The 16,336-nt window shown below is 40.5% G+C and overlaps 2 protein-coding genes across 10 annotated transcripts in view; one reads left to right on the top strand and one right to left on the bottom strand.

Moving 5' to 3' along the window:
• LRFN4 (leucine rich repeat and fibronectin type III domain containing 4) overlaps positions 1 to 16,336 on the top strand; it is a 225,934-nt gene that overhangs the window by 65,804 nt on the left and 143,794 nt on the right. The window lies entirely within an intron of this gene.
• The window catches only part of PC (pyruvate carboxylase), a 1,086,793-nt gene continuing 1,078,188 nt past the window's right edge, over positions 7,732 to 16,336 (bottom strand). For all 6 annotated transcript variants that reach the window (XM_068259507.1, XM_068259508.1, XM_068259509.1 and 3 more), the window contains one exon: positions 7,732 to 13,082. In XM_068259507.1, the coding sequence (XP_068115608.1) occupies positions 12,834 to 13,082 (249 nt within the window). In that variant the 3' untranslated portion in view covers positions 7,732 to 12,833. The remainder of the gene's footprint in view (positions 13,083 to 16,336) is intronic.

Raw genomic sequence — 16,336 nt, 5'->3', positions numbered from 1 at the left:
GGTGGTGTCTATTGTCCACAGGTGTGGTGCACTATGTTATAAGTTTGCTGTGTTCTGTTGTGTGCTTATACACCTGAGGAAGGGGGAAACCCCGAAACATGTCGTGTTGAGCAGCTTTATCGATTAAACGCACATTTAATTATCGCAAGTTGAGTGCCTCCTTCATTCGTTTTCTGGTTTCCTGTATGTGGAGGTGGTGACCCACAGGCGGATTTGTGCACCGGTGGATCAGGCTGTAGCCCTGGGTGAGTGACAGTGTTGGGGTAATTTGTTTCTGGACTATTCATTTTCTTCTGGGAGAATAGTCAAAAATTGCCATCAACACACTCCTAAACCTTGTGGAAAGCTTTCTAAGCAGAGTTGAAGGTCTTACAGCTTTAAAAAGTGGGCAACTCTACACTTAATTCTATGGATTAAGAATGGGTTGTCATGAAAGTTCATGTCTATGAAAAGGCAGGCATTCCAATACTTTTGGCATAGTTTATGTATATATAGCTCTATATCATTTTTTTTTCCTTAGGTGTTCAGACTTTTCTATCTGCATACCTTTTCCATTTCAGCTATTAAGAAAGGATTACAACAAGCTTCAGTTTTCATTAGGTAGCTATATTAGGAAATGAAACATGAATTCTAAATAGCTGCCCCGGGCAAAACATCTAAGGTCCTTTTCAGCAGTTTCCATTCATTCAATAGAGATCTCACTTATTCAAAGGAAAGTTCCAGCAATCTTTTTTTTCCAGCTGATGCAGTGACTAGTACTGCTGGGATTATCTAATAAAGCAATTGAATGTCACGTTCAGTCAGTTCTGGACACAGAATACACAATAAATCAAATACATGATGAGTTAAAAAACTAAACCAACAGAAAGCTGACATCTTAAAGAGACTCCGTAACAAAAATTGCATCCTGTTTTTTATCATCCTACAAGTTCCAAAAGCTATTCTAATGTGTTCTGGCTTACAGCAGCACTTTGTACTATCACAGTCTCTGTAATAAATCAACTTATCTCTCTCTTGTCAGACTTGTCAGCCTGGGTCTGGAAGGCTGCCAAGTTCTTCAGTGTTCTGGTTCTGCTATGAACTCCCCCTTCCAGGCCCCTCTCTGCACACTGCCTGTGTGTTATTTAGATTAGAGCAGCTTCTCTCTTCTCTCTTATCTTTTACAAGCTGGATAAATCGTCCTCTGAGCTGGCTGGGCTTTCACATATTGAAGAATTACAGACAAGGGCAAAGCTGTTTGCAGGAAGAAAAGAGCAGCCTGAAACTTCAGTGCATGAGAGATGCAGGGGGAAAGAAACACACAAATGATCTCTTGAGATTCAAAAGGAAGGCTGTATACAGCCTGCTTGTGTATGGATGTATTTTCTATGTGTGGACATGCTGTACATCAACCTACTTCCTGTTTTGGTGGCCATTTTGTTTGTTTATAAACAAACTTTTCAAAACTGTTTTTAACCACTTTTAATGCGGCGGGGAGTGGCGAAATTGTGACAGAGGGTAATAGGAGATGTCCCCTAACGCACTGGTATGTTTACTTTTGTGTGATTTTAACAATACAGATTCTCTTTAAAGGCAACCCAAGCTGTGAGTGATATGGATGCTGCCATATTTATTTTCTTATAAGCAATACCAGTTGCCTGATTATCCTGCTGATTCCTCTGCCTCTAACACTCTTAGCCATATTATTATTATTTATTTATAAAGCGCCAACATATTCCATGGCGCTGTACAATGTAGCCATAGACCCTGAACAAGCATGAAGATCAGGTGTTTGACAATATTGTCAGATGTGACAAGATTATCTGCATGCTTGTTTCTGGTGTAATTCAGACACTACAGCAGCCAAATAAATCAGCAGGGCTGCCAGGCAACTAGTATTGTTTAAAAGGAAATAAATATTGCAGCCTCCATATCACTCTCACCCTGGGTTCACTTTAGAGTACAATGCGAGTTTGCTACTAGAACTAATGGTTTACATCAGATATCCAGGCTTAAAAACTTTACAGACTGCAACATTTGTTGGTACACCTCCACAAAAAGGACAAACATAAGTATATTGAAATAATTTAAATTACAAAAGGTACTCATCCCCTATTTAACAGAAAAATAAACTTTGCTTCATTTATGGTGCAATAAGTAATTGAGTTCAGATAACTTTTTAAAAAAAATGTTGATGATGTTTACTATTTCCAGTATATTTTTGTATAATTTTGCCTATAGAGGGTTGTTTTAACTCTTGAGGCTGCATCCAGGAAGGTTAGATAAACTTCTTAATACTTGCAGCTGTTGTCATGGGAACATTAGGCTACTTGGAAATGGTGCCACAGCCTTTGCAATTAACATGCTTGTCTATAATTTTCTTTCTGATTTCCTCAAACAACTCGCTCCTTTGCTTTTTCTCATCCATGTTCAGCATGTGAACTATGATATCAGATAGAAGAGTGACTATTAAAGTTATGAGTATTGCATAATTCTGAATGAGTTTTCTAAACCATCCCCCCCCTCCCCCCCGGGCTGGGTTCACAGTGGTCAGTTGCATATTGCACACGTTATGACGACTGTGAACTGAGTGCACGCTCCGTCTATGCAGTAGTAGTCACGTGTCTCCCTGCGTGTCAGCTGATCAGCTGACACGCTGAGTTCTGATTGGTGGATGTATTTGTATCTGGTAAGCACCCTCAGTCTTGGCCTGTGATAGCCTATGCAGGGCTTGTAGCTGAGATTGCGCTCACATTAAGTGCCTTGTCTTGCTGCAGATTTGTCTGTCTCTTGACCAAGCTTCTTGCAGATCGGATACAGTGTTGCCGACCCGGATTGAACCTGACTACTCTTCTTCTGATCCACTGTTATCGACCCGGCTTGTACCAGACCTTGCATCTACTGGATTCCCTGTTGCCAAACCTCTGATTGTTTAAGGACCTTGCACAAATGCTGCCTGCCTTGATCCCGGCTTGTCTGACCTTGCATCTGTATTGTGATTATACTTTTGTCTGGATTGCCTCAGTCCATGGGCCTCAGGTGACTATTCACTTACTGTACCTACATTTCCTTGCTGTGTTTGGTGAATGCTGTATGCCAGGTTGTATGCTACATCTACCTGCAGGGCTGTGTAGTTTTGTTTGTTAGGCAGGAGGGTACGCAGGTGTTAGGGCTGGGTTATAGGTCAGTCATATAAGCATACAGTCAGGCTTGTCTGACTAATTGCTATAAGTCAGACAGGCAGTATCCATATTCTTCTCAGGGCGAGAGCTTCCTTGCTCAACCCTGTATATCTTTTATAGAGGATAGAGCCATGTTCCACACTCCTTTTATGATAGGACACGTCCAAAGCATAGGACTAAGATCGGGGAAATTATCTTGACGTTTAGGGCATCCAGTTAAGTCACTTGTGGCCTCAGGGTGCTCATAATAATACCTCTTATAGGTATATACAGTGGCTTGCAAAAGTATTTGCCCCCCTTGAAGTTTTCCACATTTTGTCACATTACTGCCACAAACCTGAATCAATTTTATTGTAATTCCACGTGAAAGACCAATACAAAGTGGTGTACACGTGAGAAGTGGAAAGAAAATCATACATGATTCCAAACATTTTTTACAAATTAATAACTGCAAAGTGGGGTGTGCGTAATTATTCAGCCCCGAGTCAATACTTTGTAGAACCACCTTTTGCTTCAATTACAGCTGCCAGTCTTTTAGGGTATGTCTCTACCAGCTTTGCACATCTAGAGACTGAAATCCTTGCCAATTCTTCTTTGCAAAACAGCTCCAGCTCAGTCATATTAGATGGACAGCGTTTGTGAACAGCAGTTTTCAGATTTTGCCACATATCCTCAATTGGATTTAGATCTCGACTTTGGGCCATTCTAGCACATGGATATGTTTAGTTTTAAACCATTCCATTGTTGCCCTGGCTTTATATTTAGAGTTGTTGTCCTGCTGGAAGGTGAACTTCCGCCCCAGTCTCAAGTCTGTTGCAGTCTCCAAGAGGTTTTCTTCCAAGATTGCTCTGTATTTGGCTCCATCCATCTTCCCATCAACTCTGACCAGCTTCCCTGTCCCTGCTGAAGAGAAGCACCACCATATTTGACAGTGGGGATGGTGTGTTCAGAGTGATGTGCAGTGTTAGTTTTCTGCTGCACATAGCGTTTTGCATTTTGGCCAAAAAGTTCCATTTTGGTCTCATCTGACCAGAGCACCTTCTTCCACATGTTTGCTGTGTTCCCCACATGGCTTGTGGCAAACTGCAAACAGGACTTGTTATGCTTTTCTGTTAACAATGGCTTTCTTCTTGCCACTCTTCCATAAAGGCCAACTTTGTGCAGTGCACGACTAATAGTTGTCCTGTGAACAGATTCCCCCACCTGAGCTGTACATCTCTGCAACTAATCCAGAGTCACCATGGGCCTTTTGACTGCATTTCTGATCAGCGCTCTCCTTGTTCGGCCTGTGAGTTTAGGTGGACAGCCTTGTCTTGGTAGGTGCAGAGTTGTGCCATACTCCTTCCATTTCTGAATGATCGCTTGAACAGTGCTCCTTGAGATGTTCAAGGCTTTGGAAATCTTTTTGTAGCCTAAGCCTGCTTTACATTTCTCAATAACTTTATCCCTGACCTATCTGGTGTGTTCTTTGGACTTCATGGTGTTGTTGCTCCCAATATTCGCTTAGACAACCTCTGAGGCCGTCACAGAGCAACTGTATTTGTACTGACATTAGATTACACACAGGCGCACTCTGTTTAGTCATTAGCACTCATCAGGCAATGTCTATGGGATGAATAATTACACACACCCCACTTTGCAGTTATTTGTAAAAAATGTTTGGAATCGTATATTTTTCATTCCACTTATGTGTACACCGCTTTTGTATTGGTCTTTCACGTGGAATTCCAATAAAATGAATTCAGGTTTGTGGCAGTAATGTGACAAAATGTGGAAAAGTTCAAGGGGGCCAAATACTTTTGCAAGCCTCTGTATGCTCTGTGGATAACTTTAGATTGCATTTCACTCCAGTCTGAGCTCACTATACTTATCCTAGTCTACTTCCATGCTTCTAAAATGGAATCTTGAGCCTCATCTGTTGAGTCTGTATTATAAGAAACTCTGTGTGGATTTTGCATGCCTTCTACCAGTGCCAGCATGTTTGATATTTTATAGTTGTACTTAGAAAGGTCCAGCAAGCAAGGCATATCCCTAAAATAGATACAACAGAACTTGTGGTGACAACACAATAGTCCAGTTGAGGCTGCTTGATCAGGTAAATAGTCCCACTGCTTCCTGAGACTTCAACGCTATGGATGAGCGAGCAAGAGTGAGGTGGCCGTGGCAGAAAAGGTTAGTTCACCTACGTTGTTGCCTCTGGTCGCTGCGCTTCATGCCACACTCTATCCTACTGACACTTCTGCCTTCACAGTGGAAGTGTGAGGAAGATGGAGAGTGGTGTGGATTGCTGCAACATAGGTGAGTTAACCCCTTCTGCTGTTGCCCACATCCACTAGTACTACAGTTCAGTTTTGCATTAGATGTAACTGCATTTCACTTTCATCCACTCATCGCCATGAAGGCCCTGTTCTCCCACCATATGGCAAACCAATCCTTGCAGCCAGCACAAAAGATTAAAGGGAACCTGAACTGAGAGGGATATGGATGTTGCCTTTTAAACAATACCAGTTGCCTGGCAGCCCCGCTGATCTCATTAGCTGCAGTAGTGGCTGAATCATACATCTGAAACAAGCAGGCAGCTAATCCAGTCTGACTTCAGTCAGAGCACCTGATCTGCATGCTTATTGAGGGGCTGTGGCTAAAAGTATTAGAGACACAGGATCAGCAGGAGAGTCAGGCAACTGGTATCATTTTAAAATGAAAAAAAATCCATATCCTTCTCAATTTAGGTTCCCTTTAAAGTCCTGAAGGAATCATCAGGGGCTTTAGTGGTACAAGGGAAGAAAAAGGTCAGCAGATTCTGATGACTTTCATAGTCAATACCATGTGACCCATAGGCTCCTAGGTATTGCATAATTTGATTGCAATTTCTGCTTTGAAGCTGGAAGGGGGGGGGGGAATATTGTTAAAGTTCCTTGGGTTAGAGTTAGACTGTTCCATCGACTCGAATAACGGTACACGGCTTCCAGTAGTACCTGTTAAGATTCCTCAAGACAAGTGCAAAGAAAAAGTGGACCAGTTGCCCAGAGCATCCGATGATTAGGCTATTCAGTGAAAGTAATATTCTAAATCTATGTACCTCAGTTACGACATCAGCGCTTAGTGCAGCCTTTCTCAACCTTTGTACCCTGGAGGAACCCTACAAATAACTTTTGGATCTCAAGGAGCCTCTGCAAACTTTTTTTTTTAATCTCTAGGAACCCCTGAATTTTGCAGGAGGAATAGTTTTTAAAAGTAGGTGAGGCTGTTTATTTCACCCCCCCCCCCCCCCTTACAGTGTCACTCATTTTACTGTCTCCTTGTCCCAGTGTTTTTAATTAATGTGCTTATTATTCTGAACCCAAATTTAGTGCTTATTTTTGCAGTACCCCCTATGGTAATGTGCTCTATTATACTGTACTTCCTCCATGATGGGGGGGGGGGGTGCCAAGGATCCCCTGCAGAGTACTCAAGGAACCCTGGTTGAGAAAGCCTGGTTTAGAGTATTCTTTTTAAAACACACAATCACCACTCAGATTTTGTTTGGAAAACATTGACTATTCTTGTAAATTTGAAAGACTTTCTCACACAGGATGGGGAGGGGAATGAGCAGGTGTTGCTCACTCAAACAATTCTTACGGCTGCAAAAGCAATTATAACCAAGCCACTATGACGAAGTGTCAGATATTATCAGATAGCAGAGAACATCAGCTTACAGAAAGTGTGGGTTAATAGTGGTGTCTATGAGAACCGCATTATTAAAATTTGTATCAGAGAACATCAGTGTACTATGATTAACTTGTTGGCTGAACAATCTTCTGAAATAGTAATTTTTCGATGTGATTAGAGCTTACTCAACTGGCAGAGGCTGGAATTTGGAAAAGTATAAAAGACATCTTATGTGCTATATTATTCCAGACATTGTGTTGAGATCATAGTAGAGACTTGCCTTGTACTTCACCTGTAATTGAACACATCTTAACCACTTAAGACCACGGGCTTAAACCCCTCTAGTGACCAGGCTATTTTTTTTAACAAAATAGGCCACTGCAGCTTTAAGGCCGTTGGAATTGGGCCAAATGAAATCAGCAGGAAGTGCATTTCATTTGTCCCATTCTAAACGGCACAGAATTTGCATGAAATATGAAGGTAAGACAGACTTATTAGCATCTCATGAACTTTAATAATGAGCAGTTCTTATCTTCTTGTAGGCCATACAGGCAATCCTTTACTAGGATAGCAGGTGCTCCATCACCTTCTTAGGGTAGCATTGTTTTGAACTTCTGATATGCTGTGATGTGTTTTTTCCTTTTTTCCCGACTCCCAGTAATGGTAACTTTGGACCATGTTTTCCAGTAGTTTCTGAAATTCTTACAGGCAACCTCCAGCTGTATTTTCTGCTGTCTGCCCTGTGTATGTGAACTAGATTTACTTTCATACTCGTACTAAGCAGTAAACATAATAGAACGGCATTTGTACTGAAAGACATTTCCTAATTTTTCCATCTCTTCAGACATAAGTGAAAATGATAAGCATGAACCATTTCACTGTGGAAATGCCTTGTAATTAAAAGTAAGACAAGAAATCAATGTAAAAGATGCATAATTTGATCTTTATTTCTAACCAACAAAACAGTAAAAATAAGTCACAATAACAAGATGTCCAAAGATAAACATTATTTTTGTACAAGTAAGACATACTGACTTGTTTATCTCACATCGAAGAAACAGTTACACCATCCAGTTAGCGATGTAAACAAAGTTACAAATACTGGTATCACGCACATTTTCTAATCTGGCAAAGTTAATGGTCCACAGTTAGCAATGATCCAGTGTTGCTCTGCATAATAAAGAAATCACCACTTAAAAATTGCCTCTAAATTAGTTTTGCAACTCGAACACAAAAATGGAGCTGGGAGCTACTGAGATGACCGTGTTATTTTATTTTTACAACACTTCTTAAAAGTAAAATATCTTAAGGCCTTGATCCTTAGCAAGACAATATTGGTCAGTGCCCTCACCCAACTTACTGCTAAAATATACAATGCAAAATGTTGGCTAAAGAACAGCAGCAACACAACTGATGTAAAACTGTAGAAAAACATCAAAGAAAACAAAATGGAGAAGGCTGCCTTATTCATTTACCAAAGTTTTTGATATGTATGGGTTAATGTTAATTTACACGAGTGCATAAATGGGAATCAAGGATAACATATAAGCGAGAAGAGCAAGAAGTACTAAGAAGGCAAACTGCTTTAAGATGGTGTCAGATAACTTTGGCACGGCACTAAGAGACTGTTTTATAGGTAATCCACCCAGATAGGCAAGAGTTTTGTGTATAGGAAAGTTAGGGAGGGTTAGTTTTGGTTAGAATTATAGTCAGGTTGTGATTAGTGTAAGCTAAGCAGGTACAGTTAGTAAAACATCCTTAAACCCAATAGTTCTTCCTAAGAGGTCACATGATAAGTTATTCATTAAAGGGTTATGGTAAGAACGGTTATGCCTATAAGGTTCAAAATTAGTGGTAGCTATAGGAAAGAGAAAGCTTTGTGTTAATAGGTTAGAGGTTAAGGTTCTAAATAAGATGGAGAAGGGAACATGTGAAGAGGTTAATACTGTTCTAGGGTAAAGAGTTTGGATTACAGCATGTTTACGTTTTAGTGTGATGATCAACCCAACTATGCACAAATAAGCAGTTACTCTGACCTTATGCTAATAGTAAACTAGTTGCAACATGCTCTGATTTCTGGTTGAAAAATATGTTTCTAACATCTTCTCGACTGTAAGTTTGTATCTTTCTCTCACTAGTTGCAAACCAAACAGTCTCTCTAGGTTTAAGATATCTACACAAAGTTTCAGCAATTCAGCTGACACAGAGTATAGACTAGTGAGGAGTTATTATTGTAGTGGCATGCTTATATTAAAGTGCTAAAACTACAAATGCAAGTACATTGCATAGGAAACAAATACCAAATCGATGTGTCCCAACATTACCTTGGAGGGTGTGTATAAGAAATTGGACAAAATAACAAAACCTATAGTCAATAGTTCAGGGTTCTTGCTGTTTTGAGAGATCAGTTTCAGGCTTCATACAGACTACAATAGTTTCTGCCTTCTAATATTTGCCAAGAAGTAGACTTGCATTGGATACATTTGGATCCTGCTGAGTTCACACACAGTTCAGCGCACCTCCAATATTGAAAGGTCAGACCATCTAACAGCGTTTTGTGAGCAGCTGCAGGCAATACATAGCACAAGTCTGTTCATGTATCTATCACAAGCTAATGTAATTCACAATAAACTTTTTCACACATCCAGACTTACAAAAGTAGTCATGTTAATTCATTTAAGATAGATAAAACATAGGCAAGATATACAGGTCTTATTCCCTAGTGAACAATTATTTTGCAGTGTAAAGAATACATGTGAAACTTATTTTGGTCAGCATTGAGCTTCTTACTATGTCCAAAAGGAAAATTTATAGATTTAAATAAGTAGAGCAGAAATGTTGCCAGGCAAACAGTGTGCAGCATATTCTGGCTAGGGAAAGGTTAACGTCGTAAAAGGTGTTGGAGATGAGTGTTGTCCAGTGTCTCGGAATGAAGGTGAGAAGAGACTAGAGAGAGAAAGTCTTAATGCAGAAAGCATTTCATAGCTTCTAACTGTATAAATACTTAATGAGGTGAGCGAGGTTAGGAGGTAGAAATCTTAAAATAGGCAAAGCTCAAAGACATGCAGTACCAGGGGTAGCCCAAACAGACAGATGATAATGCTATAATCCTAGGAACAAACCCACAATGCACAGCTGCTGTCTTGAATTAATTAGGACGTATCTACATTGCTTCAGGGCAGCAAAACACGACCGTGTTAATCTCCTTTCATTGTAAGAAACAGATGTGATAGAATCCAAGTTTATGTCTTATTACATGTCCCCTCACTTTATTTCCTAACCCAGGCACCAAAGACAAATTAACCAAGTGCTAGTAACAGTACGGGCTTAATGCTAGCCTTGAGCCCGCCCGATGGTCTACAGATTGCTTTAAGTCTCGGAGGGATCTAGGATTATGTTAGTCATTGTGACAGGAGACATCTTGATAGTGACATACTACAATGTTCAACCCAAAGAGTGCCAATAAAACTATTATTTCAGCTACAGAGAGAAGAAATCTGTTCTACTTGGGACAGTCATGTTAAACTATTTACTGAATATACGCCATACAAAATTATTTCTAAAACTATATTTATATTAAATGGACTTGTTTTATGGTGCTGCTGCTTTGGTCACTGCAGATAAAATGTGATCATTCCTAAAACAATTAGCAAACCATGAAGAATAGTCATTAGAAAGATAGATGTGCGTTTAATAGAAAAGGCCATGTAACAAATGTTTATGTGGGTTTGGGAGTCGATATCTCTTCCGCTGTCTATTATGGGGTTACTACTTCAGCTAGACAAGCGGAGCTCCATTACTCAGCCCAGAGTAAAATAGAATATAGCATGGATCTGACAATAATAAAGGCCTTGAAGCAAATCACAGGAGCCCCGATGGCAGCCTTGACTTGCTGTATACTACCAGCACTGAAAACATCCTACAGAGGAATACAATCCAAGGTCATGAAGGCACCATTGAGCAATCAAGGGCAGGCTATTATTGCATACAATATATGAAACATATAAGCACATAAAATATATATAAGTAAATGCCTACACGGATTTCTCAAAGCAGCTGAGCTTGTGCGATATGTCAGGAGGAAAACACAGGCATATGTACATTTCTATCACAAAATATACCGGGGAAACTCTATTGTGCCTCGATAGCTTGACAACAAGCATTAAAGTAGACAACTGCAAAGGGGCAGTTATGCTTGCTTACTGTATAGCCAGGCCGGTGTTACCACTACTGTTCTCTCAACCAAGCAGTCTCTCCCTGATTAGAAAAAAATAGGACACTTAATTTGCTGGCAAGTCTATAATGACAATCAAAAATATGACCATAACATAGAGTTAGCAAAGACTTAAACCAAAAACTGGGCAGTAGCAACATTATAGTTCTTGGCAAGGAAGGGTTTTCTTCGCTCTAATGGAACAATTGTACTGAACTATTTCAGTGTCCTGTCAGCACCCTATAATTGAGTCCATCACAAGGTGGTAGCATTTCGTCATTCACAACCGGAGAACCAGCAGCCAAAACGTACATATACTCCAGATGCAACTTACTACATAGCAAATGAAACATGCAGCGTACATTAGAGAAGCTTCTTCTTCTTGCTATTATCTGACTCTCAGAGATAACCAATACCATGCAAAGAATGCCAACTTGCATACAAATACAATGCATATTATCGGCAGCTTGAAACTAGTCCAATCAGATGAACTTCCTGCCAGTTTTGATTGACCCGATTCTAAGCTACAAACGATATGCATTCAAGTTGTATGTAAGCCAGAATTATTAGCCTGTCCTTAACAGGTCCTAACACTCTTAGTCTGTGGAGGGCAAGAGAGAGCACTTTATGGCAAACTATTTTATATGAACACTCATCCTGTGAAATAGTAATGCGACCTGATTTTTAGAAAACTGGTTTCTGGGATGAATTTGCTTTAAAGTAGAGCACTATGGCTGCTACCATGCTGACTATCTCCTAAACAGGCCACTTTCCTACATATAATCGCTTTGGAATGGCAGTCCTGGAACAAGCATGCAGAGCAGGAAAGACTGAACCCCTCACCTATACAGTAACTGCAGGTGAATAATTTGGGAAATATTCTAATAAAGATGAACCTTCACATTATTTACGATTTCAGAAAAAGGAAATTGGGGGAGTTTCTCAATATTGTCACAAGTGAAGCCATCTGAGTTCACATCTTTAGCAACACTGTTCCCAAGTTATTGTGATTTACTTTTATTTTATGTCACTTTGAACAGGATGACTTCAAGAGATTTGGCTAAAATTATCTGAACTGAAATTGAAAATCAAAACAGAAGGATTTTTTTTTTTTTTTTTACATGAAAATTGGCTTCACAGAAAAACAGATAGTGGCTGTACTAGGAAATGGAGTTTACAGAAAGAATGGCAGTCAATGGGAAGGCTGAAACCTGAAAGGACAAATATACATTGTATAGTAATTCTGCTGTGCGATCACAGTGTGTAATGTACTTGCTAGACGTTAAACTGATTACATATCTTCTAGGTGCATTACAATTTCAGAGGCTGTAGACTAATAAGAGCTTTTAAATGCAATATCCAGTCAATTTCTGAATTTGTGGTAGTCCTTTCCCTATTTACTGTTCACCACTAAATAAAGAAAGAGAGCTTCGTTCTGATTAGATGTTCTAGCTATATAGTTACCAAGCCAGCACTAAATTAAACACGTCTGTTTGCATAAAATACAAATAGAAAAGTGTTTAACTTCAAAACTAATTCTTAAACTACAGCTCAGCTCAGCAAATACTATGCAGAGGTCCTAACAATCAACTTCTCTCAGTACCTTCCTGTGCTCCCTGTCCAAACCACAAAGTTCAGGCACCTAACAAAGGTTCACAACCCTCATCCCCTAAAACATTACACCGATGACAGACAGATCTTGGATGATCAGCACACCCCCACTCAAAATAGAGGGAAGCAGAAAGCTAGAAAAAAATGTCTAAGACCCCCCCAAAGCCATTCCAGTAGGTACACACACATCTCTTTCCTGTTTATTCAATTTCTATTAAAAGGTCTTCTCCTTCCAGGTGCATGTCGGGTTTAATAAAGATTTTCTTCACTACTCCTGAGATTGGAGAGTTGACCAAGGTCTCCATCTTCATGGCACTGAGAACGCAGAGAGACTGACCCTTTTCAATAGTTTCACCCTCTTTCACCTTGATGTCAATCACCTTTCCTGGCATCGGGGCTCCAATCTGTCCCTTAACATCCTTAAGGGCTTTCGGATGGAAGTGCATCTCCTGTTAAAGAGAAGGAAAACCGTTTTCTTTTTAGAATCCAAGAGACATGAACTAATATTCAGTGACAACATTAAGGGCCCTTTCCCACTAAAGGTGCATACACACACACTACAGCAGCCAACGACGGGCCCGTTGGCACCTCCCGCTGGGCAGGTTTTCAGCAGACTGTAGTGCGTGTGTACGCACTGCCGGCAGACTAATAAGGCTGTTCCTGAACGATCCGCAGGGCTGTTGTGTTTTGGGGCAATGGACAATATCATTGCAATGATATTCCTATAGGGCTTTCCCATATAGCTCTGTGTGTTTCAGCGTAGTGAATGCACAGCATGCTGTGGGGTTAACCTGGTAAGTTTGACCATGTGCTTGTTGTACATTGCAGAACACATATCACAGGTGCAAACTGTTAAACAAGTTACTTTTGCATTTTACTATGTATAACAAAAGGGAGGACATGTATAGGTCATGTCTCTTACTGTTCAACGTCTAGCAAGGCGGCAGCTAATCAAAGATTGATCCACAGTGTTGGTCTTTAAGGTGGCCATCCGATTTGATCATTATAATTGAATTGGATGAAAATCTGTGACGCCAAGTGCATGCCTGACCGACAATGTGACAAATTTTGGGACGAAAATTGGTCGCATTCTTGATGGCTCATGCTGCAACTTGCTTAATCGGGTGCGCAGCGGGAATGGCATGCAATTTTGCGACGATCAATGAACGCGACAAAAGCCCCGGCTCTGTCCCTCCTAATGATAAATATCCCTCCGGGTGCACTGTGTAAAGTATAAATTACCTGTCTGCAGCCTCCGCTGCTCTGGGTGCATTCCTCCAAATGGTTTCCTAGTTACGGGCGTACATGTGACATCACACATGCGCGGCCTTACTAGGAAACAACGTGGGGCGGGCGTGTATGCAGAGGCAATATACTGGATGCAGCGGGGGACAAGCGGAGGCTGCAGACAGGTAATGTATACTTTACACATGGCACCGGGGGAAATATTTACATGGGGGGGGCACAGCATCGAGGCGGCAGATTCTGCACACAAGGCCGATTCTGGGTATATTTCAGCATGAAATTGATCGAGAATTGGCGTGTGGTGTATGGGCAGCTGACAGATCTTTCTTACCAGATTTGATAAGAGAGAGATTTGTCTCTTTGTTGAATCTGCCTATACATCGCTGGATGTATGGCTACCTTAAAGAGACTCTAAAGCGAGAATAAAACTCGCTTCAGAGCTTATATTCAGCAGGGGCTGCAGCCGTTAGTCCTGCCTCAACAGCAGCAAAATGTACAACCAAGTTGGTCGTGGATTTTGCAGGGTGGGATTTGGGAGGTAAGAGACCCCCGTTTAGCCGTGGGATAGCGGCGTTTTAGCAGGGGCACACCCTGCTGAATATAAGCTCTGAAGCGAGATTTATTCTCGCTTCAGTGTCTCTTTAACCACTTCAGGACCACAGTCTTTTCGCCCCTTAAGGATCAGAGCCTTTTTCTCCATTCAGACCACTGCAGCTTTCACGGTTTAATGCTCGGTCATACAACCTACCACCTAAATGAATTTTACCTCCTTTTCTTGTCACTAATACAGCTTTCTTTTGATGCTATTTGATTGCTCCTGCGAGTTTTACTTTTTATTATATTCATCAAAAAAGACATGAATTTTGGCAAAAAAATGATTTTTTTAACTTTCTGTGCTGACATTTTTCAAATAAAGTAAAATTTCTGTATACATGCAGCGCGAAAAATGTGGACAAACATGTTTTTGATAAAAAAAACCCATTCAGTGTATATTTATTGGTTTGGGTAAAAGTTATAGCGTTTACAAACTATGGTGCCAAAAGTGAATTTTCCCATTTTCAAGCATCTCTGACTTTTCTGCGCACCTGTCAGGTTTCATGAGGGGCTAAAATTCCAGGATAGTACAAATACCCCCCAAATGACCCCATTTTGGAAAGAAGACATCCCAAAGTATTCAGTGAGAGGCATGGTGAGTTCATAGAAGATTTTATTTTTTGTCACAAGTTAGCGGAAAATGACACTTTCTGACAAAAAAAAGAAAAAAAAAAAGTTTCTTCTAACTTGCAACAAAAAAAAAATGAAATCTGCCACGGACTCACTATGCTCCTCTCTGAATACCTTGAAGTGTCTACTTTCCAAAATGGGGTCATTTGTGGGGTGTGTTCACTGTCCTGGCATTTTGGGGGGTGCCTAATTGTAAGCACCCCTGTAAAGCCTAAAGATGCTCATTGGACTTTTGGCCCCTTAGCGCAGTTAGGCTGCAAAAAAGTGCCACACATGTGGTATTGCCGTACTCAGGAGAAGTAGTATAATGTGTTTTGGGGTGTATTTTTACACATACCCATGCTGGGTGGGAGAAATATCTCCATAAATGACAATTGTTTTATTTTTTTTACACACAATTGTCTATTTATAGAGATATTTCTGCCACTCAGCATGGGTATGTGGAAAAATACACCCCAAAACACATTATACTACTTCTCCTGAGTATGGCGATACCACATGTGTGGCACTTTTTTGCACCCTAACTGCGCTAAGGGGCCCAAAGTTCAATGAGTACCTTTAGGATTTCACAGGTCATTTTGAGAAATTTCGTTTCAAGACTACTCCTCGCGGTTTAGGGCCCCTAAAATGCCAGGACAGTATAGGAACCCCACAAATTACCCCATTTTAGAAAGAAGACACCCCAAGGTATTCCGTTAGGAGGATGGTGAGTTCATAGAAGATTTTTTTTTTTTTGTCACAAGTTAGCGGAAATTGATTTTAATTGTTTTTTTTCACAAAGTGTCATTTTCCGCTAACTTATGACAAAAAATAAAATCTTCTATGAACTCACCATACTCATAACGGAATACCTTGGGGTGTCTTCTTTCTAAAATGGGGTCATTTGTGGGGTTCCTATACTGCCCTGGCATTTTAGGGGCCCTAAACCGTGAGGAGTAGTCTTGAAACCAAATGTCGCAAAATGACCTGTGAAATCCTAAAGGTACTCATTGGACTTTGGGCCTCTTAGCGCACTTAGGGTGCAAAAAAGTGCCACACATGTGGTACCGCCGTACTCAGGAGAAGTAGTATAATGTGTTTTGGGGTGTATTTTTACACATACCCATGCTGGGTGGGAGAAATATCTCTGTAAATGACAATTGTTTGATTTTTTTTTACACACAATTGTCCTTTTACAGAGAGATTTCTCCCACCCAGCATGGGTATGTGTAAAAATACACCCCAAAACACAATA

Source organism: Hyperolius riggenbachi, chromosome 11 (assembly GCF_040937935.1).
Source record: "Hyperolius riggenbachi isolate aHypRig1 chromosome 11, aHypRig1.pri, whole genome shotgun sequence".
Classification (NCBI taxonomy): domain Eukaryota; kingdom Metazoa; phylum Chordata; class Amphibia; order Anura; family Hyperoliidae; genus Hyperolius; species Hyperolius riggenbachi.
This window is presented reverse-complemented; position numbering and strand designations above follow the sequence as displayed.